Source organism: Coregonus lavaretus (genome assembly GCF_964263955.1).
Source record: "Coregonus lavaretus genome assembly, chromosome: 8".
In the NCBI taxonomy this organism is placed as follows: domain Eukaryota; kingdom Metazoa; phylum Chordata; class Actinopteri; order Salmoniformes; family Salmonidae; genus Coregonus; species Coregonus lavaretus.
The window spans coordinates 50,529,283-50,555,707 of NC_139995.1; the positions used below are offsets into that span (position 1 = coordinate 50,529,283).

Genomic DNA, 26,425 nt, shown 5'->3' on the forward strand with positions numbered 1-26,425 from the left:
TCTGTAAGTCTTCACAAGGTTTTCACACACTGTTGCTGGTATTTTGGCCCATTCCTCCATGCAGATCTCCTCTAGAGCAGTGATGTTTTGGGGCTGTCGCTGGGCAACACGGACTTTCAACTCCCTCCAAAGATTTTCTATGGGGTTGAGATCTGGAGACTGGCTAGGCCACTCCAGGACCTTGAAATGCTTCTTACGAAGCCACTCCTTCGTTGCCAGGGCGGTGTGTTTGGGATCATTGTCATGCTGAAAGACCCAGCCACGTTTCATCTTCAATGCCCTTGCTGATGGAAGGAGATTTTCACTCAAAATCTCACAATACATGGCCCCATTCATTCTTTCCTTTACACGGATCAGTCGTCCTGGTCCCTTTGCAGAAAAACAGCCCCAAAGCATGATGTTTCCACCCCCATGCTTCACAGTAGGTATGGTGTTCTTTGGATGCAACTCAGCATTCTTTGTCCTCCAAACACGACGAGTTGAGTTTTTACCAAAAAGTTCTATTTTGGTTTCATCTGACCATATGACATTCTCCCAATCCTCTTCTGGATCATCCAAATGCACTCTAGCAAACTTCAGACGGGCCTGGACATGTACTGGCTTAAGCAGGGGGACACGTCTGGCACTGCATGATTTGAGTCCCTGGCGGCGTAGTGTGTTACTGATGGTAGGCTTTGTTACTTTGGTCCCAGCTCTCTGCAGGTCATTCACTAGGTCCCCCCGTGTGGTTCTGGGATTTTTGCTCACCGTTCTTGTGATCATTTTGACCCCACGGGGTGAGATCTTGCGTGGAGCCTCAGATCGAGGGAGATTGTCAGTGGTCTTGTATGTCTTCCATTTCCTAATAATTGCTCCCACAGTTGATTTCTTCAAACCAAGCTGCTTACCTATTGCAGATTCAGTCTTCCCAGCCTGGTGCAGGTCTACAGTTTTGTTTCTGGTGTGCTTTGACAGCTCTTTGGTCTTGGCCATAGTGGAGATTGGAGTGTGACTGTTTGAGGTTGTGGACAGGTGTCTTTTATACTGATAACAAGTTCAAACAGGTGCCATTAATACAGGTAACGAGTGGAGGACAGAGGAGCCTCTTAAAGAAGAAGTTACAGGTCTGTGAGAGCCAGAAATCTTGCTTGTTTGTAGGTGACCAAATACTTATTTTCCACCATAATTTGCAAATAAATTCATTAAAATTCCTACAATGTAATTTTCTGGATTTTTTTTTCTCAATTTGTCTGCCATAGTTGACGTGTACCTATGATGAAAATTACAGGCCTCTCTCATCTTTTTAAGTGGGAGAACTTGCACAATTGGTGGCTGACTAAATACTTTTTTTCCCCACTGTATGTTCTATGTACGCTATTTCTATACTTGTCTTTCTTAAGTTTAGTTTTTGCATCTTTTACTTTCGGTTTTGTACACCAGCTTCAAAAAGCTGAAAATACTATAGTTATGGATATTGAAAAGATATTTCACAGCGGTTTAGATGGTACAATAAATTATCTACACTGCTTTTTTTGTCACAAACTGAAATTAGGCAAACTATTAGAATTTTAGCAACCAGGAAATGGCGGAGCGATTTCTGCATATTGCAACTTTAACAAGTATGCTGTGCATATGTATGTGCATATGCACCTCAATGACAACATCCATATTCATCATATTTCACAGGGAAACCTCTGAGAAAGCCAAAACAAAAGACTCATTTGGTTGAGCAAATATCTACCGAGGAGGAGCAGCCCACCTGTATAAACAGAATAGAACTAGAACGGAGACATCACAGAACATTGACTTGAACGAGTTTTACCATTTTTGGTAATTATATTTTTATGAGCGCGACATCCTGTGGAAATCACACCTTTCGGAGATCTGGGCGAGGTGGCAGAGTAAACACAACATTTAATCTGGCACGCAGCATGCCCCTTCCTTTCTCTTTCTGTAATGAACGATACACTTTAATATATTCTCTATGTTTGATGATACAGAACTTAACTATGCATACATATGCACGTTTTCAGAGCCCAATCACGATACCCCCAATAGAGATGGAATAAGAATGATACTTCATCTCAATGGGTATTCCTCTGTTTTCTCAATCATTAGATAAATCATTCCCAGGAAGTCAAACTGAGAAAGAGAGAGAGAGAGAGAGAGAGAGAGAGAGAGAGAGAGAGAGAGAGAGAGAGAGAGAGAGAGAGAGAGAGAGAGAGAGAGAGAGAGAGAGAGAGAGAGACGTAATAACGGAACATGACCTGTCTCTATTTAATTATTCAGCCACCAAGAAAAAGAGGAAAACATTTGAGATAGAGAGATAAATAATTCATAACTGAGGGGAATCGTCACTGTCGTTATTCACTGTCAGGATGTATATTTATTCCAATATTGTTGTCTGCATTACCCTGACAGAATGATAATCTTTTCACTGGCTGCGTCCCAAATGGCACCCTATTCCCTATATAGTGCACTCCCAAAGGGTTCTGGTCAAAAGTAGTTTGCTATGTAGTTAATAGGATCCTTTTGGGACATTACCACTATTTTATATTCCCTGTCATGATGTTGAATAGATGAGAATATGATAAATACATACACAATGGAATAAAGAAATAAGAAAAGGAAAGGTGGAGACTGAGGGAGAGAAATGTTCTAGCCTAAAGTAGAGATATGACCTAGTAGAGATATGTTCTAGCCTAAAGTAGAGATATGACCTAGTAGAGATATGTTCTAGCCTAAAGTAGAGATATGACCTAGTAGAGATATGTTCTAGCCTAAAGTAGAGATATGACCTAGTAGAGATATGTTCTAGCCTAAAGTAGAGATATGACCTAGCCTAAAGTAGAGATATGACCTAGTAGAGATATGTTCTAGCCTAAAGTAGAGATATGACCTAGTAGAGATATGACCTAGCCTAAAGTAGAGATATGACCTAGTAGAGATATGTTCTAGCCTAAAGTAGAGATATGACCTAGTAGAGATATGTTCTAGCCTAAAGTAGAGATATGACCTAGTAGAGATATGTTCTAGCCTAAAGTAGAGATATGACCTAGTAGAGATATGTTCTAGCCTAAAGTAGAGATATGACCTAGTAGAGATATGTTCTAGCCTAAAGTAGAGATATGACCTAGTAGAGATATGTTCTAGCCTAAAGTAGAGATATGACCTAGCCTAAAGTAGAGATATGACCTAGTAGAGATATGTTCTAGCCTAAAGTAGAGATATGACCTAGTAGAGATATGACCTAGCCTAAAGTAGAGATATGACCTAGTAGAGATATGTTCTAGCCTAAAGTAGAGATATGACCTAGTAGAGATATGATCTAGCCTGAAGTAGAGATATGTTCTAGCCTAAAGTAGAGATATGACCTAGTAGAGATATGTCCTAGTAGAGATATGACCTAGTAGAGATATGACCTAGTATAGATATGACCTAGCAGAGATATGTCCTAGTAGAGATATGACCTAGTATAGATATGTCCTAGTATAGATATGACCTAGTAGAGATATGACTAGCCTAAAGTAGAGATATGTCCTAGTAGAGATATGACCTAGTATAGATATGTCCTAGTAGAGATATGTTGTTGTTGCTTTGTTGTTCTTGTTGTTGTATTTATTATTTCTGTCTCAAATCTTTGTGTGTGTGTGTTGATTCTTCTATCCTTGTGGGAACCTAAAATCCCCAAAAGTCCCCACAAAGATAGTAAAACAAGGAAAATTCTCTCTCGTGGGGACTTTTCCCACATCCCCATGAGGACAAAGGCTATTTTAAGCTTAGGGGTTAAGTTTGGGGTTAGGGTTACAATTAGGGGTAGGGGTAGAATTAGGGTTAGGGTAAGGGGTTAGTGGTTAGGGTTAAGAGTTAAGTTTAGGTTTAGGGTTTGGGTTAGGGTTATGGGTTAAGGTTAGGGTTAGGGTTAGGGAAAAATAGGATTATAATGGAAATCAATTTTATGTCCTCACAGTGTTGGAAAAAGTACCCAGCTGTCATACTTGAGTAAAAGCAAAGAAGCCTTAATAGAAAATGACAAGTAAAAGTGAAAGTCACCCAGTAAATACTACTTGAGTAAAAGTCTAAATGTATTTGGTTTTATATACTTAAGTATCAAAAGTAAATATAATTGCTCAAATATACTTAAATATCAAAAGTAAAAGTAAAAGTATAAATCATTTCATATTCCTTATATTAAGCAAACCAGACGGCACCATTTTCTTGTTATTTTAATGTACATATAGCCAGTGGCACAGTCCAACACTCAGACATAATTTACAAACGAAGCATGTGTGTTTAGTGAGTCCGCCAGATCAGAGGCAGTAGGGATGACCAGGGATGTTCTCTTGATAAGTGAGTGAATTGGACTATTTTCCTGTCCTGCTAAGCATTCAAAATGTAACGAGTACTTTTGGGTGTCAAGGAAAATGTATGGAGTAAAAAATACATTCTTTTCTTTAGGAATGTAGTGAAGTAAAAGTAAAAGTAGTAAAAATATAAATAGTAAAGTAAAGTACAGATACCCCCAAAAAACGACTTAAGTAGTACATTAAAGTATTTTTACTTAAGTACTTTACACAAATGAGAACAAAGCATTGTGGACAGCCTTGTAAAGAGGCTGTCAACCCGACAGGTGTGTGTGTGTGATAACCAGAGATAAACGAAACAACGTGTGTGTGTGTGTTACTGACCCTGCAGTTACTCAGTTCCTCAGCGGTGAATATGATGTTCCCACACTTCTTCCCTGGGATCCCACTGGATAGAGAGAAAAGGAGAAAAGAAAGAAATACAAAAAAATTAGCAGTACTGTGTTAGGGTCCTGTGTGGGTGATTTGTGTACATCATTTGCTTTTGTAATGCATTTTGTAAGGATCTATTAGTGTGCCTCTCTGTACGCATTCATGTACATGGAATGGAAGGTCGAGACCTTGAGTGAAATAGATACGCGCGCACACCATAGCTCACCTCATGTTAACAGTAGACATCTAATGGTCAGTCCTGATAACTTTACTACCTCACATTCAGACTCCAAATCAACAGATCTGAAAACAGCCCATCGCTCCACATTAGCACTCCACATAATAAACCCAGTGGAAGAGGCCTGACCTCAGATCAGATGTTGGCAGTCCAGGGAGATTCGTCTCCTCCTCCACACATGTTCTACATCCCAAATGGCACCTTATTCCCTATATAGTGCACTACTTTTGACCAGAGCCCATAAAGCCCATAAATAGGGAATAGGGTGCAATATGGGACACAACCATAGAAAATAGATGAGGGTTTTGGATGAGTACTTTTCACAAGGGTAGCCATTACCATTAAATCCAAGCAGACTAATTCTTTTTAGGGCCGATTTGAGTTTCTATCAAATGATGTATGAGGTGATCAGGGTAATTGTAATGACATTAGATTGAAAAATGGAGGCCAGACGGACTGGTGTTGAGAGGGGAATCCCTATTTAACAAGGGGCGGCTTTTTAATTTCTGTTACCACTATCAATCAATTTGCTGTGAGCGATGGTTTGGGAATAGCTTCATTAGATGTGTGTCAATGACAGAGAGAGGAAAGAAGCATCAGGTTTCTCTTCCCAAGAAGATCGTTTATATAGAAAAACAATTCACCATGTTTGACCTTTTAATGGCGTCAGACCAAGGCTCTGCATCTGTCCTCGTGCCCCTAGACCTTAGCGCTGCTTTTGACACCACAATCTTTTGGAGCGATTGGAAACCGTAATTAGTCTACACGGACAAGTTCTTGCCTGATTTAGATCTTATCTGTCGGAAAGATATCAGTTTGTCTCTGTGGATGGTTTGTCCTCAATTGTACGTTTCGGTGTTCCTCAAGGTTCCGTTTTAGGACCACTATTGTTTTCACTATATATTCTACCTCTTGGTGATGTCATTCGGAAATACAATGTCAACTTTCACTGCTATGTGGACGACACACAGCTGTACATTTCGATGAAACATGGTGAAGCCCCAAAACTGCCTACCCTGGAAGCCTGTGTTTCAGACATAAGGAAGTGGATGGCGGCAAATGTTTTACTTTTAAACTCGAACAGAACAGCGATGCTAGTTCTAGGTCCCAAGAAACAAAGAGATCTGCTGTTGGATCTGACAATTAATCTTGATGGTTGTACAGTCTTCTCAAATAAAATTGAGAAGGACCTCTGTGTTACTCTGGACCCTGATCTCTCTTTTGACGAACATATCAAGAATATTTCAAGGACAGCTTTTTTCCATCTTCGTAACATTGCAAAAATCTGAAACTTTTTGTCCAAAAATGATGAAGAAAAACTAATCCATGCTTTTGTCACTTCTAGATTCGACTACTGCAATGCTCTACTCTCCGGCTAACCGGATAAAGCACTAAATAAACTTCAGTTAGTGCTAACCACGGCTGCTAGAATCTTCACTAGAACCAATTAATTTGATCATATTACTCCAGTGCTAACCTCCTGTTAAGGCTAGGGCTGATTTCATGGTTTTACTGCTAACCTACAAAGCATTACATTGGCTTGCTCCTACCTATCGCTCCGATTTGGTCCTGCCGTACATACCTACACGTACGCTACGGTCACAAGACGCGGGCCTCCTTATTGTCCCTAGAATTTCTAAGCAAACAGCTGGAGGCAGGGCATTCTCCTATAGAGCTCAATTTTTATGGAATGGTCTGCCTATCCATGTGAGAGACGCATACTCGGCCTCAAACTTTAAATCTTTACTGAAGACTCATCTCTTCAGTAGGTCCTTTGATTGAGTGTAGTCTGGCCCAGGGGTGCAAAGGTGAACGGCAAGGCACGTGAGCGACGAACCGCCCTTGCTGTCTCTGCCTGGCCGGCTCCCCTCTCTCCACTGGGATTCTCTGCCTCTGACAGTATTACGGGGTCTGAGTCCCTGGCTTACTAGTGCTCTTCCATGCCGTCCCTAGGAGGGGTGCGTCACTTGAGTGGGTTGAGTCACTGACGTGATCTTCCTGTCCGGTTTTGCGCCACCTCGGGCTCGTGCGGTGAAGGAGATCTTCGTGGGCTATACTCAGCCTTGTCTCAGGATAGTAAGTTGGTTGATATCCCTCTAGTGGTGTGGGGGCTGTGCTTGGGTGGGTGGGGTTATATCCTGCCTGGTTGGCCCTGTCCGAGGGTATCGTCGGAAGGGGCCACAGTGTCCCCCGACCCCCCCCCGACCCTGCTGCAATAGTCTATGTGCCGGGGGGCTAGGGTCAGTCTGTTATATCTGGTGTAATTCTCCTGTCTTATCTGGTGTCCTGTGTGAATTTAACTATGCTCCCTCTAATTCTCTCCCTCCCTCCCCTCCCGGAGTTCCTGAGCCCTAAGACCATGGCTCAGGACTACCTGGCCTGATGACTCCTGGCTGTCCCCAGTCCACCTGGCCGTGCTGCTGCTCCAGTTTCCACTCTTCTGCCTGCGGCTATGGAACCCTGAACTGTTCACCGGACATTTTACCTTGTCCCAGACCTGCTGTTTTTGACTCTCTCTCTCTCTACTGCACCTGCTGTCTCGACCTCTGAATGCTTGGCTATGAAAAGCCAACTGACATTTACTCCTGAGGTACTGACCTGTTGCACCCTCTACAACCACTGTGATTATTATTTGACCCTGCTGGTCATCTATGAACGTTTGAACATCTTGAAGAACAATCTGGCCTTAATGGCCATGTACTCTTATAATCTCCACCCGGCACAGCCAGAAGAGGACTGGTCACCCCTCAGAGCCTGGTTCCTCTCTAGGTTTCTTCCTAGGTTCCTGACTTTCTAGGGAGTTTTTCCAAGCCCCCGTGCTTCTACATCTGCATTGCTTGCTGTTTGGGGTTTTAGGCTGGGTTTCTGTATAGCACTTTGTGACATCTGCTGATGTAAAAAGGGCTTTATAAATACATTTGATTGATTGATTGATATATATTTTGTCATGAATCTGCTTCCATGAGACTGTTGAGTAACAATGGTTGACACAACATTCATAATCAGAACAAGTTGACAGACAGTCAAATCCACCATGTAATACAATGATTTGCTCCATCCACTTGACATTGCATTATACATCTTCTAAGTGGGGCTATAGGATGATTAACATGCTTGCTGTGAGATCTAAGGGTGTTGTCGTAAACACCCTTGCCACACACACACACTCTGACGTGTTCACGACAGCTAGAGGTGGTAAATGTACCGGCGACAATGTATTTCACACACACACACACACACACACACCTGTCGGGTTGGCAGCCTCTTTCCAAGGCTGTCCACAATGCTTACAATGCCCTTGAACATTCTCTACCCAGCATTCCAGCCACACAGATCTTCTGTATTCTCCGCTAAGCCACTTTGACAGCCTGATTACTTCACAAGGGCAAACTCAAAGCTTGTTGCTGTCAGGAAAGACACCCTGACACCCTCGGTTTTGTTAAACACACACGTACGCACATACACGCACAAACACACAGAGAGACACACACACAGAGGGGCTAACAAACACTGATATACACAAAGACACAAACCCGTAAACTTGCACAAACAAAACACACACACACAAACAAACACACACACACCATCTACCTCCTCCACCTCTTTGTAAGTACAGTCACGCCGGCATTGAGATGAGAGGTAAAAACTCAGAAAGCAGCAATACAAACCATAATTAATTCACGTGTTTTTTTTGTTTTTTTATTCACGTGATTATTTATTTTGTATTATTCACATGTGATTTAGTTTCTTCCTCTGTTTAAAAAAAAATATTTTAACAAGAAGCACTCTATGACATAGCCAGTCTCTCGCCCCAGGCCCAATTCAAACACTACCTGGAAGGCTGGATGTCTCTGGATGTCTCTGGATGTCTCTATGTCTCTATGTCTCTATTGATGTGAAAATGGTCTCATCCAGGGGTGCAACTTTGGTTTTAGAAGTGTGTGGGGGGACATCACTTTTTTTTTAATCGGATAAACACTCCAAACAGCCTACCCGACCGCTCGGAGGCGTCCGCATGGTCCTAAAGCACACCATTGCCTTGTTTTGTATCACATTCCAATGATAAAATTGGGGGGGGAACACAAAAATACAATTTCAGAATGCGGGTGGGGGGCTGGGGGGTGGGGGTTGGGGGGTACATGCAGCACAATATGAGTGAAGTCAATACGGGAGGAGGGTCATTCCATGTAATTTCAGCAAGCCATGTCACCAACCATCTCAGATTGTTCTAAAATCGTTTCTGTAGATAAAAACAGATAAGATTAGCATTCCTGAAACATAATTGTGCTGAATTATAATTTGCACAAGCTAAGCTAATTGATTGAACCCAAATTGGCCATTTTAATTTATAGGATTCATATTATCTTCAATAAATACAGTACCAAACATCCGATTTGGACCATAATTCTTCCTAACAACGAGTAAGATATGAGGAATCCAATAAAATTATCAAAAGTCATCCACAGACACCCCACACCCCACGCCAATCCCACCCCAACAACCAGTATACAGTATCCATTCTCTATGTCTGACAAGTAGCATGGAGCTGCTGCTTGGAGTATTGTTTCTTCAACCTTTGTAATGTATTCCCTGTGAATCTGGTGATGGTTTTCTTCCCCTATTCAGAGAAATTAGCCATTGAAGTCTCTTGCATTCTATACCGTAAATTAGTTGGAAAGTACCAAGTTCTGCCCACTAGATGCCGCTGTTCCTGCTACTGCCCCCACACCCTTTTATCCATTTTGCGGGTCTCTTGTGTTTATTAAATGGATCACCACATTTTCTTTGCAACTTTGGGTGGAAAACCAATTGCTTTTGCTCATGATTAAAATAAATTGTGTGATCATCCTCACCATTACAGCCAGGCCTCCATGAAAGCAATTCAGCTTGTCCTTCTCTTAAACTTAATTTGTGTCCAGGAAACGGCTCCTCTGTGTGTGGTTTATTCCCTTAAAAAAAGGTCTGGATTAGTTATACCATTCCTGGCGATTGGCGAACGAGCACACCATTAGTCTACAGCACTTCTAATGGTTTCAATGTTATGGTCTCTAATGGTCTTCAATGGTAAAAGTCCCACATGGCAAATGGGCTTAATGGTAAATGCCACAAATCACACTACATATAGAGATGTCTTCTAATAATTGTATTGAAAAACATACCACTGCCATGCAATGGTTTATAATTGCATAATTGTATTAGTGTTGTCACAACATTTTAGCCACTAGCCCATTTCTCCATCAAAGTTTTGGGCTTGTAGGAAATGTCTACATATGAGAATTGCACCATACGGATAGCCCTCTCAGAGAGATGCCATTTTCTTAACTATTCAAGGAGCATTGGGTTGAAGCATTAGGTTGCTAAGAGACAAACTGAATTGCTTTCATGGAGGACTGGCTTGACCACACAATTGACCACACTATTTATTTTCATCATGAGGGAAAGCTATTTGTTTTCTACCCAAAGTTGTAAAGAAAATGTTGTGTTCCATTTAATAAACACAAGAGACCCGCAAAATGGATAAAAAGGTGTGGTGGCAGTAGCAGGAACACAACATAGCTAGTGGTTAAAACGAGGTACTTTCACACAAATTAATGATAAAGAATGGTTGATTTCTCTGAACAGGGGAAGAAAACCATCACCAGATTCACAAGGAATACATTACAAAGGTTGAAGAAACAATACTCCAAGCAGCAGCTCCATACTACTTGTCAGACATAGAGAACTGATACTGTATACTGGTTGTTGAGGAGGGATTGGTGTGGGGGTTCTGTGGGTGACTTTTTATAATTTTATTGGATCCTCATGTCTTCCTCATTGTTAGGAAGAACCATGATCCAAATCGGTTACTATATTTGTTAAAGATTATATAAATCCTATCAATTAAAATGCCAATTTGGGTGCAATCAATTAGCTTAATTTCTCAGAGATCAAATTATATTTCAACAAAATAATGTTTCAGGAATGCTAATCTCATCTGTTTCTATCTACAGAAACGATTTCCGAACAATCTGAGATGATGTGAGTCGAAATCCTCTGTGTGGGAGTGTGTGTTTCCAGCAGTCTCCGCGCACGCACACGCACACGCACACGCACACACACACACACACACACACACACACACACACACACACACACACACACACACACACACACACACACACACACACAGTTGTCCTCCCACAACTTCCAGTACCTGCTGAGGTTCTCCTCTCCCACACACACGTTACACAAACGTTACACAAACACACACACGTTACACAAACACAGACAGGCAAACCACACACACATAATGTATGCACACAGTAATGTACAGTATATGTGTGTGTGTGTGTCTTTAACATTATACAACCCTTACTCAACAGCACCACCACACACACACACACACACACACACACACACACACACACACACACACACACACACACACACACACACACACACACACACACACACACACACACAGGCTCCATACTGAGTCACTGTGCTAAAACTGCTGTGTAGATTAATGTTATGTATTTTATTCATCCTCCACAGCTTTACAGTGGGGTTCCCTCACCCTGTCAGCAGGCACTTACTTAAAATAGCTGGGCTACAGTACGTTGGCGGGACCCCTGACTGTCACTGTTGTATAATACCAGTTCATTTACACTATTCCCTGTCCTTACATGACAGATCTATTGCAACCATTATAATCCAGAACTTGATTCTAGACTAGATCATCCCCAACACAATAAATACAGGCCCATTAACTAATACATGAAATGGATGGTAAGGTTTGATGATTGTCTGACCATCCATCGATCATCTGAAGAGGGGGACAATCCATAGTTAAAGAGGCTATACATAACCTTTGCTTCTGGGGCTTCTGTTGAGCCAAAAGGGGTTCCTTACTGTACGTGGACAGAATATTGTCCAGAAATGTGTATGAACCATACAGGCATCATTGAAGCCAACATTTGAGGTCAACAATTAGCAACTAAACTTTCGTAACAAAACAAACCTTCTTTCAGAAGTGAGAATCCAAAAACAAAATATGTCTTTGTCTGGGTTTTGCTTTTGATTCTCAGTTTACTGGGGGCATTTCCCTCAGTCCTCCATGAAAAGACTAGAGCCAGCGGGAGTTGAAGAAGAGAAATCATTCATAAAAAATAGGCAATTGATTAAACACGCTTTGAAATAGTTATCAATAAAATATCTCAATTTTAGTAGCTAACAGAATTCATCAAAAATAATATAAAAAACTAGACGTTGATGTTATACATACAGTGCCTTCAGAAAGTATACACACCCCTTGACTTATTATACATTTTGTGGTGTTACAAGGTGGGATAAAAATGGTTTGAACTGACATTTTTTGTCAACGATCTACACAAAATACTCTGTAATGTCAAAGTGGCAGAAACATATGTATATATATATATATATATATATTTTTTAACATTAAAAATAAAACACTATTATATATTGGTTACATACTGTAAGTATTCAACCATCTGAGCCAATACATGTTAGAACCACCTTTGGCAGCGATTACAGCTGTGAGTCTTTCTGGGTAAGTCTCTAAGAGCTTTGCACACATAGATTGTACAATATATTTGCACATTATTATTTTTTACAATTCTTCAGGCTATGTCAAGTTGGTAATTAATCATTGCATTCAAGTCAAAACTGTAACTAGGCCATTCAGGAAAATTCAATGTCATCTTGGTAAGCAAATCCAGTGTATATTTAGCCTTGTATTTCAGGTTATTGTCCTGCTGAAAGGTGAATTTGTCTCCCAATGTCTGTTGAAAAAGCAGACTGAACCAGGTTTTCCTTTAGGATTTTGCCTGTGCTTAGCTCAATTCCATTTATTTTTATCCTAAAAAAACTCCCTAGTCCTTGCCGATGACTAGCATACCCATAACATGACGCAGCTACCACCATTCTTGAAAATATGAAGAGTGCTACTCAGTGATGTGCTGTGTGGGATTTGCCCCAAACACAACGCTATGTATTCAGGGCATAAAGTTCATTTCTTTGCCACATTATTTGCAGTTTTACTTTAGTGCCTTATTGCAAACAGGATGCATGTTTTGGAATATTTTTATTCTGTACAGGCTTCCTTCTTTTCGCGCTGTCATTTAGGTTAATATTGTGGAGTAACTACAATGTTGTTGAGCCATCCTCAGTTTTCTCCTATCACAGCCATTAAACTCTGTAACTGTTTTAAAGTCACCATTGGCCTCATGGTGAAATCCCTGAGCGGTTTCCTCCCTCTCCGGCAACTGAGTTAGGAAGGACGCCTGTATCTTTGTAGTTACTGGGTGTATTGACACCATCCAAAGTGTAATTAATTACTTCAACATGCTCAAAGGGATATTCAATGTCTGCTTTTTTTTAACCCATCTACCAATAGGTGGCCTTCTTTGCGAGGCATCGGAAAACCTCCCTGGTCTTTGTGGTTGAATCTGTGTTTGAAATTCCCTGCTAGACTGAGGGCCCTTATATATAATTGTTTGTGTTGGGTACAGAGATGAGGTAGTCATTCAAAAATCATGTTAAACGCTATTATTGCACACAGAGTGAGTCCATGCAACATATTATGTGACTTGTTAAGCACATTTTAACTCCTGAACTTAATTAGGCTTGCCATAACAAAGGGGTTGAATACTTATTGACTCAAAACATTTCAGATATCCATTTTTAATTAATTTGTAAATATTTCTAAAAACATAATTCCACTTTGACAGTATTGGGTATTGTTCATTGGCCAGTGACACAACATCTACATTTAATCAATTTTAAATTCAGGCTGTAACACAACAACATTTTGAAAAAGTCAAGGGGTGTTAATACTTTCTGAAGGCACTGTGCATCTCAGGAGAGTAAAACAGTTATTGAAAGGTCTTTCTTCATTGTGTCATGATATTTTTCAATATTTTATTTGCCTTTTGAAAATACAGTGCATGCTCTTCATTTCATGAAGACATCTTCATCTTTTTAAACTAGTTTCCCCAGATAACAATCATCATCTGGGGCAACGTTGGGGTTTTGTTAGCAAATTTGTCATGGTTTTTCACACCGAGACTGATGTGAACAGCTCTGAATACAACAAGTAAAGCAATTTCATTTTGGTTTGAGTGTGTTGTATGTACAGTATTAAAAACATTCCTAAAGTTTGACCTGTAGATTAAAAACCACCTACGCACTAAAGCAATATTATTCAAGATAGGATACTCAGAAGATCAATGTCAGCACACTGTCATTATGATCTGTCCTGGTTTTCAAAGACAAGGCAGTTTACTAGCTACACTAATTGTCTATGTTATATAAAAAATGAGGTCTATTCAGGCCAGTCCTCACTCTTCGCATCCCAAGAGTAGTGGACCTTTACTGGGTAGTGCCTTGTGACAGGTAGTCTGGGGAAGTGTTGCCACGTCCATGACCCCTCACTCCTGTGGATAAGTTGTTGCCATGGCGACATGTCATTTGTAATAATAGCCAGATCCGGAAAGGACCATCGAGACCAAGCTTCCTTCAGGTTTGTGCTTGGGATATACTGTATATAGAAAGGCTATAATGTGAGCTCATCACAACTCATATGCACCACCTCACCTCTATGAGTTTGTGTTACTGTAAAGGTATGGCTATTCAAGATGAGTGTAGGGCTTGGTTTAGGGTGTATTAAGATAGGGGATAGACGTTAGAATTATAAGCTGCTATTTGCTTTTATTGAGTAATTACTCACTGTGTGAGTTATCTGCATGTCTATGTCAAGATCACATTTCTGTCAAAAACGTCAGCTATACGTCACTCAAACGTGTCAAAATATAGGTGTCTTTCACCAAAAACGTTGAATAAAATAATGAGGTCCACACTACATAAACATTAATGTCACATGAACATGACTGACAACTGAAGGAGTTTAGTCTGACAAATGAAGGACTTCTTAATATGGATGCCGTAGCCAGAATCTTTTTCAAACTACTCTCGGGCACCATCTTTGTGAACCTGCCGTGTAATGAATCAACAGTTACATACTTCTGCACTGTAGAACTTTCTGTATGAGAACCTTCAGTACATCACCCACGGCACTGAGTAAGCGTGATAAAAAGCATTCATTTCTTTGATCTCGATAACTCAGACACCGCTTCCCCAGTCACCTGACTACCACTCAAAGTAGTCCCGGAACGTTTGAAATCGAGTGAAACCAGACGAAACTCTTGAAAAAACATAATTTGTGGTCTTTCGCAGGGACATACAGTTGACGTCGGAAGTTCACATACACCATTTAAACTCAGTTTTTCACAATTACTGACGTTTAATCCTAGTAAAAATTCCCTGTCTTAGAACAGTTAGGATCACCACTTTATTTTAAGAATGTGAAATGTCAGAATAATAGTAGAGAGAATTATGTATTTCAGCTTTTATTTCTTTCATCACATTCCCAGTGGGTCAGAAGTTTACATACACTCAATTAGTATTTGGTAGCATTGCCATTAAATTGTTTAACTTGGGTCAAACGTTGCGGGTAGCCTTCCACAAGCTTCCCACAATAAGCCCATTCCTCCTGACAGAGCTGGTGTAACTGAGTCAGGTTTGTAGGCCTCCTTGCTCGCACACGCCTTTTCAGTTCTGCCCACAAATGTTCTATAGGATTGAGGTCAGGGCTTTGTGATGGCCACTCCAATACCTTGACTTTGTTGTCCTTAAGCCATTTTGCCACAACTTTGGAAGTATGCTTGGGGTCATTGTCCATTTGGAAGACCCATTTGCGACCAAGCTTTAACTTCCTGACTGATGTCCTCATGATGCCATCTATTTTGTGAAGTGCACCAGTATCTCCTGCAGCAAAGCACCCCCACAGCATGATGCTGCCACCCCCGTGCTTCACGGTTGGGATGGTGTTCTTCGGCTTGCAAGCAACCCCCTTTTTCCTCCAAACATAACAAGGGTCATTATGGCCAAACAGTCCTATTTTTGTTTCATCAGACCAGAGGACATTTCTCCAAAAAGTACGATCTTTGTCCCCATGTGCAGTTGCAAACAGTAGTCTGGCTTTTTTATGGCGGTTTTGGAGCAGTGGCTTCTTCCTTGCTGAGCGGCCTTTCAGGTTATGTCAATATAGGACTTGTTTTACTGTGGATATAGATACTTTTGTACCTGTTTCCTCCAGCATCTTCACAAGGTCCTTTGCTGTTGTTCTGGGATTGATTTGCACTTTTTGCACCAAAGCACGTTCATCTCTTGGAGACAGAACGCGTCTCCTTCCTTAGCGGTATGACGGCTGCGTGGTCCCATGGTGTTTATACTTGCGTACTATTGTTTGTACAGATGAGTGTGGTAACTTCAGGCGTTTGGAAATTGCTCCCAAGGATGAACCAGACTTGTGGAGGTTTACAATTTTTTTTCTGAGGTCTTGGCTGATTTCTTTTGATTTTTCAAACGCCAAGAGGCACTGAGTTTGTAGGTAGGCCTTGAAATACATCCACAGGTACACCTCCAATTGACTCAAATTATGTCAATTAGCCTATCAGAAGCTTCTAAAGCCATGACATCCTTTTCTGGAATTTTCCAAGCTGTTTAAAGGCACAGTCAACTTAGTGTATGTAAACTTCTGACCCACTGGAATTGTGATACAGTGAATTATAAGTGAAATAATCTGTCTGTAAACAATTGTTGGAAAAATTACTTGTGTCATGCACAAAGTAGATGTCCTAACCGACTTGCCAAAACTATAGTTTGTTAACAAGACATTTGTGGAGTGGTTGAAAAACGAGTTTTAATGACTCCAACCTAAGTGTAAGTAAACTTCAGACTTCAACTGTATGTACGGTGGCTTGCGAAAGTATTCACCCCGCTTTTGTTGCCTTACAACCTGGAATTAAAATGGATTTTGGGGGGGGTTGTGTCATTTGAATTACACAAAATGCCTACCACTTTGAAGATGCAAAATATTTGTTATTGTGAAACAAACAAGAAATAAGACAAAAAAACAGAACATTTTAGCATGCATAACTATTCACCCCCCCCCCAAAGTCAATACTTTGTAGAGCCACCTTTTGCAGCAATTACAGCTGCAATTCTCTTGGGGTATGTCTCTATAAGCTTGGCACATCTAGCCACTGGGATTGTTGCCCATTCTTCAAGGCAAAACTGCTCCAGCTCCTTCCGCTGGTGTACAGCAATCTTTAAGTCATACCACAGATTCTCAATTGGATTGAGGTCTGGGCTTTGACTAGGCAATTCCAAGACATTTAAATGTTTCCCATTAAACCACTAGAGTTTTGCTTTAGCAGTATGCTTAGGGTCATTGTCCTGCTGGAAGGTGAACCTCCGTCCCAGTCTCAAATCTCTGGAAGACTGAAACAGGTTTCCCTCAAGAATTTCCCTGTATTTAGTGCCATCCATAATTCCTTCAAATCTGACTAGTTTCCCAGTCCCTGCCAATGAAAAACATCCCCACAGCATGATGCTGCCACCACCATGCTTCACTGTGGGGATGGTATTCTTGGGGTGATGATAGGTGTTGGGTTTGCGCCAGACATAGCGTTTTGCTTGATGGCCAAAAAGCTCAATTTTAGTCTCATCTGACCAGAGTACCTTCTTCCATATGTTTGGGGAGTCTCCCACATGCCTTTTGGCGAACACCAAACGTGTTTGCTTATTTTTTTCTGGCCACTCTTCCGTAAAGCCCAGCTCTGTGGAGTGTATGGCTTAAAGTGGTCCTATGGACAGAGCTTTGCAGCTCCTTCAGGGTTGTTTTTGGTCTCTTTGTTGCCCTCCTTGCCTGGTTCGTGAGTTTTGGTGGGCAGCCCTCTCTTGGCAGGTTTGTTGTGGTGCCATATTCTTTCAATTTTTTAATAATGGATTTAATGGTGCTCCGTGGAATGTTAAAAGTTTCTGATATTTTTTTTATAACCCAACCATATCTGTACTTCTCCACAACTTTGTCCCTGACCTGTTTGGAGAGCTCCTTGGTCTTCATGGTGCCGCTTGCCGGGTGGTGCCCCTTGCTTAGTGGTGTTGCAGACTCTGGGGCCTTTCAGAGCAGATGTATATATACTGAGATCATGTGACACTTACAGTGAGGGAAAAAAGTATTTGATCCCCTGCTGATTTTGTACGCTTACCCACTGACAAAGAAATGATCAGTCTATAATTTAAATGGTAGGTGTCTTTTATACAGGTAACAAGCTGAGATTAGGAGCACACTCTTAAAGGGAGTGCTCCTAACCTCAGCTTGTTACCTGTATAAAAGACACCTGTCCACAGAAGCAATCAATCAATCAGATTCCAAACTCTCCACCATGGCAAAGACCAAAGAGCTCTCCAAGGATGTCAGGGACAAGATTGTAGACCTAAACAAGGCTGGAATGGGCTACAAGACCATCGCCAAGCAGTTGGTGCGATTATTCGCAAATGGAAGAAACAAAAAAGAACTGTCAATCTCCCTCGGCATGGGGCTCCATGCAAGATCTCACCTCGTGGAGTTGCAATGATCATGAGAACGGTGAGGAATCAGCCCAGAACTACACGGGAGGATATTGTCAATGATCTCAAGGCAGCTGGGACCATAGTCACCAAGAAAACAATTGGTAACACACTACGCCGTGAAGGACTGAAATCCCTCAGCGCCCGCAAGGTCCCCCTGCTCAAGAAAGCACATATATAGGCCCGTCTGAAGTTTGCCGATGACCATCTGAATGATTCAGAGGAGAACTGGGTGAATGTGTTGTGGTCAGATGAGACCAAAATCGAGCTCTTTGGCATCAACTCAACTCGCCGTGTTTGGAGGAGGAGGAATGCTGCCTATGACCCCAAGAACACCATCCCCACCATCAAACATGGAGGTGGAAACATTATGCTTTGGGGGTGTTTTTCTGCTAAGGGGACAGGACAACTTCACCGCATCAAAGGGACGATGGACGGGGCCATGTACCGTCAAATCTTGGGTGAGAACCTCCTTCCCTCAGCCAGGGCATTGAAAATGGGTCGTGGATGGGTATTCCAGCATGACAATGACCCAAAACACATGGCCAAGGCAACAAAGGAGTGGCTCAAGAAGAAGCACATTAAGGTCCTGGAGTGGCCTAGCCAGTCTCCAGACCTTAACCCCATAGAAAATCTGTGGAGGGAGCTGAAGGTTTGAGTTGCCAAACGTCAGCCTCGAAACCTTAATGACTTGGAGAAGATCTGCAAAGAGGAGTGGGAGAAAATCCCTCCTGAGATGTGTGCAATCCTGGTGGCCAACTACAAGAAACGTCTGACGTCTGTGATTGCCGACAAGGGTTTTGCCACCAAGTACTAAGTCATGTTTTGCAGAGGGGTCAAATACTTATTTCCCTCATTAAAATGCAAATCAATTTATAAAATTTTTGACATGCATTTTTCTGGATTTTTTTTCTCTCACTGTTCAAATAAACCTACTATTAAAATTATAGACTGATCATGTCTTTGTCAGCGGGCAAACGTACAAAATCAGCAGGGGATCAAATACTTTTTTCCCTTACTGTAGATTGCACACAGGTGGACTTTATTTAGGTAATTGGTTGCACCTGTCTTCTGAAGGTAATTGGTTGCACCAGATCTTATTTAGGGGCTTCATAGCAAAGGGGGTGAATACATATGCACATACCACTTTTCCGTTATTTATTTTTTAGATTTTTTTTTTAACACGTTCTTTTTTCATTTCACTTCACCAATTTGGACTATTTTGTATATGTCCATTACATGAAATTCAAATAAAAATCCATTTAAATTACAGGTTGTAATGCAACAAAATAGGAAAAACGCCAAGGGGGTTGAATACTTTTGCAAGGCACTGTATACCACAGGAGAGAAGCTCTTGCAATTGTACATGTGCCACAGCTCTACTCAGCTGCCTACTCTCCACAACAGAGAGATCTGTCATGGGCATGATGGAAAGGGGAGGTAAGGAGCGAAGTGGAGGAATGGAAGGGATGGGGGGGCATTAGCCCCGAAATAGGGTCTCCCATGGGGCCACTGCACAGGGAGGCGAATGTTCAATTTGATTACAGGGAGGGGGACGCTGGTGGTGTGACAAGCTCGGCCCCTGCTCTACACCCCAGCCCCTCACCACCCCACCCCCGTCCCTCGCCTGCCCGTCACCCGCTGATGGGAATGACAGGGCGACAGGGCGAGTGACAGCAGGAGCAGCTCATTCAATTACCCGGTCTTCTGATGAAAAGCATGTTCACCAGAGAGAGGGAGGGGGAATAGATGGGGGGGGATATAAAGAGCAGGAAGAGGGAGAAAGACAGAGAGGGGAGAGATATAAAGAGGAAGAGTGAGAGACAGAGGGGAGAGAGATCATAAAAGGGGGAGAAGGGGGAGATAAATGAAGGAACAGGAGGGAGAGAGAGAAAAGGAGAGTGAGAGTGAAGAGGGAAAGAAGGAGGGACAGGTAGGGGAAGACAGAGACAGAGAGAGAAATACAGAAGGAGGGACAGGTAGGGGAAGACAGAGACAGAAATACATAAGGAGGGACAGGTAGGGGAAGACAGAGACAGAAATACAGAAGGAGGGACAGGTAGGGGAAGACAGAGACAGAAATACATAAGGAGGGACAGGTAGGGGAAGACAGAGACAGAAATACATAAGGAGGGACAGGTAGGGGAAGACAGAGACAGAAATACAGAAGGAGGGACAGGTAGGGGAAGACAGAGACAGAAATACATAAGGAGGGACAGGTAGGGGAAGACAGAGACAGAAATACATAAGGAGGGACAGGTAGGGGAAAACAGAGACAGAAATACATAAGGAGGGACAGGTAGGGGAAGACAGAGACAGAAATACATAAGGAGGGACAGGTAGGGGAAGACAGAGACAGAAATACAGAAGGAGGGACAGGTAGGGGAAGACAGAGACATAAATACATAAGGAGGGACAGGTAGGGGAAGACAGAGACAGAAATACATAAGGAGGGACAGGTAGGGGAAGACAGAGACAGAAATACAGAAGGAGGGACAGGTAGGGGAAGACAGAGACAGAAATACAGAAGGAGGGACAGGTAGGGGAAGACAGAGACAGAAATACAGAAGGAGGGACAGGTAGGGGAAGACAGAGACAGAATACATAAGGAGGGACAGGTAGGGGAAGACAGAGACAGAAATACATAAGGAGGGACAGGTAGGGGAAGACAGAGACAGAAATACAGAAGGAGGGACAGATAGGGGAAGACAGAGACATAAATACATAAGGAGGGACAGGTAGGGGAAGACAGAGACATAAATACATAAGGAGGGACAGGTAGGGGAAGACAGAGAGAGAAATACATAAGGAGGGACAGGTAGGGGAAGACAGAGACAGAAATACATAAGGAGGGACAGGTAGGGGAAGACAGAGACAGAAATACAGAAGGAGGGACAGGTAGGGGAAGACAGAGACAGAAATACAGAAGGAGGGACAGGTAGGGGAAGACAGAGACAGAAATACAGAAGGAGGGACAGGTAGGGGAAGACAGAGACAGAAATACAGAAGGAGGGACAGGTAGGGGAAGACAGAGACAGAATACATAAGGAGGGACAGGTAGGGGAAGACAGAGACAGAAATACATAAGGAGGGACAGGTAGGGGAAGACAGAGAAAGAAATACAGAAGGAGGGACAGGTAGGGGAAGACAGAGACAGAAATACAGAAGGAGGGACAGGTAGGGAGAGACAGAGAGAGAAATACAGAAGGAGGGACAGGTAGGGGAAGACAGAGACAGAAATACAGAAGGAGGGACAGGTAGGGGAAGACAGAGACAGAAATACAGAAGGAGGGACAGGTAGGGGAAGACAGAGAGAGAAATACAGAAGGAGGGACAGGTAGGGGAAGACAGAGACAGAAATACATAAGGAGGGACAGGTAGGGGAAGACAGAGACAGAAATACAGAAGGAGGGACAGGTAGGGGAAGACAGAGAAAGAAATACAGAAGGAGGGACAGGTAGGGAGAGACAGAGAGAGAAATACAGAAGGAGGGACAGGTAGGGGAAGACAGAGACAGAAATACATAAGGAGGGACAGGTAGGGAGAGACAGAGACAGAAATACATAAGGAGGGACAGGTAGGGGAAGACAGAGACAGAAATACAGAAGGAGGGACAGGTAGGGGAAGACAGAGACAGAAATACATAAGGAGGGACAGGTAGGGGAAGACAGAGACAGAAATACATAAGGAGGGACAGGTAGGGGAAGACAGAGACAGAAATACATAAGGAGGGACAGGTAGGGGAAGACAGAGACATAAATACAGAAGGAGGGACAGGTAGGGGAAGACAGAGACATAAATACAGAAGGAGGGACAGGTAGGGGAAGACAGAGACAGAAATACAGAAGGAGGGACAGGTAGGGGAAGACAGAGACAGAAATACATAAGGAGGGACAGGTAGGGGAAGACAGAGACAGAAATACAGAAGGAGGGACAGGTAGGGGAAGACAGAGACAGAAATACAGAAGGAGGGACAGGTAGGGAGAGACAGAGAGAGAAATACAGAAGGAGGGACAGGTAGGGGAAGACAGAGACAGAAATACATAAGGAGGGACAGGTAGGGGAAGACAGAGACAGAAATACAAGAGGGACAGGTAGGGAAAGACAGAGACAGAAATACATAAGGAGGGACAGGTAGGGGAAGACAGAGACAGAAATACATAAGGAGGGACAGGTAGGGGAAGACAGAGACAGAGAGAGAAAAACAGAAGGAGGGACAGGTAGGGGAAGACAGAGACACAGAGAGAAATACATAAGGAGGGACAGTTAGAGGAAGACAGAGACAGAGAGAGAAATACAGAAGGAGGGACAGGTAGGGGAAGACAGAGACAGAGAGAGAAAAACAGAAGGAGGGACAGGTAGGGGAAGACAGAGACACAGAGAGAAATACATAAGAAGGGACAGTTAGAGGAAGACAGAGACAGAGAGAGAAATACAGAAGGAAGGACAGGTAGGGGAAGACAGAGACAGAGAGAGAAATACAGAAGGAGGGACAGGTAGGGGAAGACAGAGACAGAAATACAGAAGGAGGGACAGGTAGTGGAAGAAAGAGACAGAGAGAGAAACACAGAAGGAAGGACAGATAGGGGAAGACAGAGACAGAGAGAGAAATACGGAAGACACGAAAGATAAGATCAACCTAGAAAATAGATTAAATAAAAATAATTATCTGTGTCTCCTCCGCTGTCTTTTGTCCCTTAATTCACTCCAATTACCTGAAAGAAACATCTCTCCACTTTTCTCCCCCTCTTTCTCCCCCTCTTTCTCTCCCCCTCTCTTTCTCTCCCACAACAGCAATCAGACAGCCCACCACTGCCAAATGCTCCCAGATACAATGGGGGCCATTATTATTGGCAACCTTGATAAAGATAGGAAGAAAATACTGTATGAAATAAATCATATAAAAACTGAACTAAGCAACAAAAAAGTGGGAAATTATATGATTTTATACTAACACAATTGCTCAGAGAAAGAGATTTGCCAAAGCTCCTGCCAAAAATAAAGCTACATTAAAACAACAGCATATGTCTGTGGAACGCTGCACACTGCAATCAAGAGCATTCCACTTGGCAAAATGTCTACTTTGGTTTTCTCCTTGGCAACATGTATACTTTGTCTTGAGGTAGGTGAGAATGAGAGCCTGAGGGTACGAGAGGGAGAAACGCGGTAAACAAGGCAAATCACTTAGCATAAAAGGCTCAAAACTCCAACAGCGCTTTCTTTTTTCAGTTCAGTCTTTTCTGTCTCGCCTTCTTTTTCTACTCCCTCCCCACTCTCTTTTTCTTTCCTCTGTTTCTCTGATTATCCCTCACTCACCTTTTCTTTGAGACAGGCCCCCACCTGGGATGTGCTCTTGTCAGAAAATACACTCAGAGCCCTCGTTCCACTAGAACATCTGAAATAGCCCCCCCCAGGAATCTCCAGGCGGGGAGTCTCCTAGCATCCCACCATCCACACAGCGGTTAGAGTGTTGGGCCAGTAACCGAAAGCCCGCTGGTTCGAATACCCAAGGTGAAAAATCTGTCGATGTGCCCTTGAGCAAGGCACTTAACCCTACTTTGCTCTAGGGGCGCCGTACTACTATGACTGACCCTGTAAAACAACACCTTTCACTGCACCTATTGTATTTGGTGTATGTGACAATAAAACATATTTAGCAACACAAACACAGACATGTAAAAAGCCATAGTGAATCTTTGGGTCAAGGGAAGAGAAGCACCTCGGTGTTAAGTCAACAAGTCCCTACTGACAAAACAACGCTCAAATTACATCAGAACCACCAGAAAGTCGTTAAAATTATGTTATGATGTCAATTTGATGTCATTTCAAACATGTTTTACCTCCTGGGTAACATTTTCCATTATTAGCTTATCCATGCTCTACTAAATTCAAGATACAAGTCTGTCTAAATTCAAAATATTCAGTGTGTCTCTTTCTTTCCCTTGAATCCAACAGAAACACTGATGTGCTGCTCTAAAGCATAGCAGGTATACAATGGTGCGCTCAACAGCTTGTACCGTTGCCAGTAGCATTTGAAGCACTACATTGGCATGATAAGTCACTTGGAGTATTTGGAGCTGTAACTTCCATCATCATCATCACCATCCTCAGGTGCATAGACATTCTCATGGCATTATCATATCTAAAAAGCCATACATTGTCTGTCTGGGGAAAACAACAGCAACACCACCAAATTGAGCAGGGGCACTCACTCAAGTACTATTTGAGAAGGTCCGGTATTTGAGAAGGTCCGGTCACACAACTTTCCTATGTGGCAAAGGTCCGAATGGATATTGTAATTTATCGGCGTAGTAACAAACCCCACCTTGCAACCCATGCGACCCCAAACTGTTCAAACTCTTCACATCTCTTGTTGGCCGAGAGAACATTTTACAGTTTAAATATTTTGGCATGTCTTATGTGTGTTTATATCATACCAGGGGTCAAAGCCTGACCGAGTTCCTACATTATTTATATATTTTTTAATGTAATTATTATTATTATTATTATTTATTTATTTTTGTCTATTTTTATTTTTTATTTTTTTAGGGGGTAGATCAGCTTTAATATTGCAGATAGATTGTAACTTCCATAAATGTAATTGTCTGCATCACTTCCAATCTCCCATATGTTTTTTTTTTCTCTTGCAAATATATATATATATATATATATATATATATACATACATACACATACATATACACATACATACATATAAATACATATACATACATATATAAAGTGGGGAGAACAAGTATTTGATACACTGCCGATTTTGCAGGTTTTCCTACTTACAAAGCATGTAGAGGTTCAACTGTGAGAGACGGAATCTAAAACAAAAATCCAGAAAATCACATTGTATGATTTTTAAGTAATTAATTTGCATTTTATTGCATGACATAAGTATTTGATACATCAGAGAAGCAGAACTTAATATTTGGTACAGAAACCTTTGTTTGCAATTACAGAGATCATACGTTTCCTGTAGGTCTTGACCAGGTTTGCACACACTGCAGCAGGGATTTTGGCCCACTCCTCCATACAGACCTTCTCCAGATCCTTCAGGTTTCGGGGCTGTCGCTGGGCAATACGGACTTTCAGCTCCCTCCAAAGATTTATATTGGGTTCAGGTCTGGAGACTGGCTAGGCCACTCCAGGACCTTGAGATGCTTCTTATGGAGCCACTCCTTAGTTGCCCTGGCTGTGTGTTTCGGGTCGTTGTCATGCTGGATGACCCAGCCACGACCCATCTTCAATGCTCTTACTGAGGGAAGGAGGTTGTTGGCCAAGATCTCGCGATACATGGCCCCATCCATCCCCTCAATATGGTGCAGTCGTCCTGTCCCCTTTGCAGAAAAGCATCCCCAAAGAATGATGTTTCCACCTCCATGCTTCACGGTTGGGATGGTGTTCTTGGGGTTGTGCTCATCCTTCTTCTTCCTCCAAACACGGCGAGTGGAGTTTAGACCAAAAAGCTATATTTTTGTCTCATCAGACCACATGACCTTCTCCCATTCTTCCTCTGGATCATCCAAATGGTCATTGGCAAACTTCAGACGGGCCTGGACATGCGCTGGCTTGAGCAGGGGGACCTTGCGTGCGCTGTAGGATTTTAATCCATGACGGCGTAGTGTGTTACTAATGGTTTTCTTTGAGACTGTGGTCCCAGCTCTCTTCAGGTCATTGACCAGGTCCTGCCGTGTAGTTCTAGGCTGATCCCTCACCTTCCTCATGATAATTGATGCCCCACAAGGTGAGATCTTGCATGGAGCCCCAGACCGAGGGTGATTGACCGTCATCTTGAACTTCTTCCATTTTCTAATAATTGCGCCAACAGTTGTTGCCTTCTCACCAAGCTGCTTGCCTATTGTCCTGTAGCCCATCCCAGCCTTGTGCAGGTCTAAAATTTGATCCCTGATGTCCTTACACAGCTCTCTGGTCTTGGCCATTGTGGAGAGGTTGGAGTCTGTTTGATTGAGTTTGTGGACAGGTGTCT

General features: G+C 42.4%; 1 protein-coding gene across 1 annotated transcript in view; it reads right to left on the bottom strand.

Annotated features, from left to right (window-relative positions):
- Positions 1-26,425, bottom strand: part of LOC311133508 (copine-9-like) — a gene marked incomplete at both ends in the record, with an annotated part of 180,465 nt that overhangs the window by 38,018 nt on the left and 116,022 nt on the right. Inside the window, one exon of the mRNA XM_084167014.1 lies at positions 4,668-4,731. Coding sequence (XP_084023140.1) covers positions 4,668-4,731 — 64 coding nt within the window. The remainder of the gene's footprint in view (positions 1-4,667; positions 4,732-26,425) is intronic.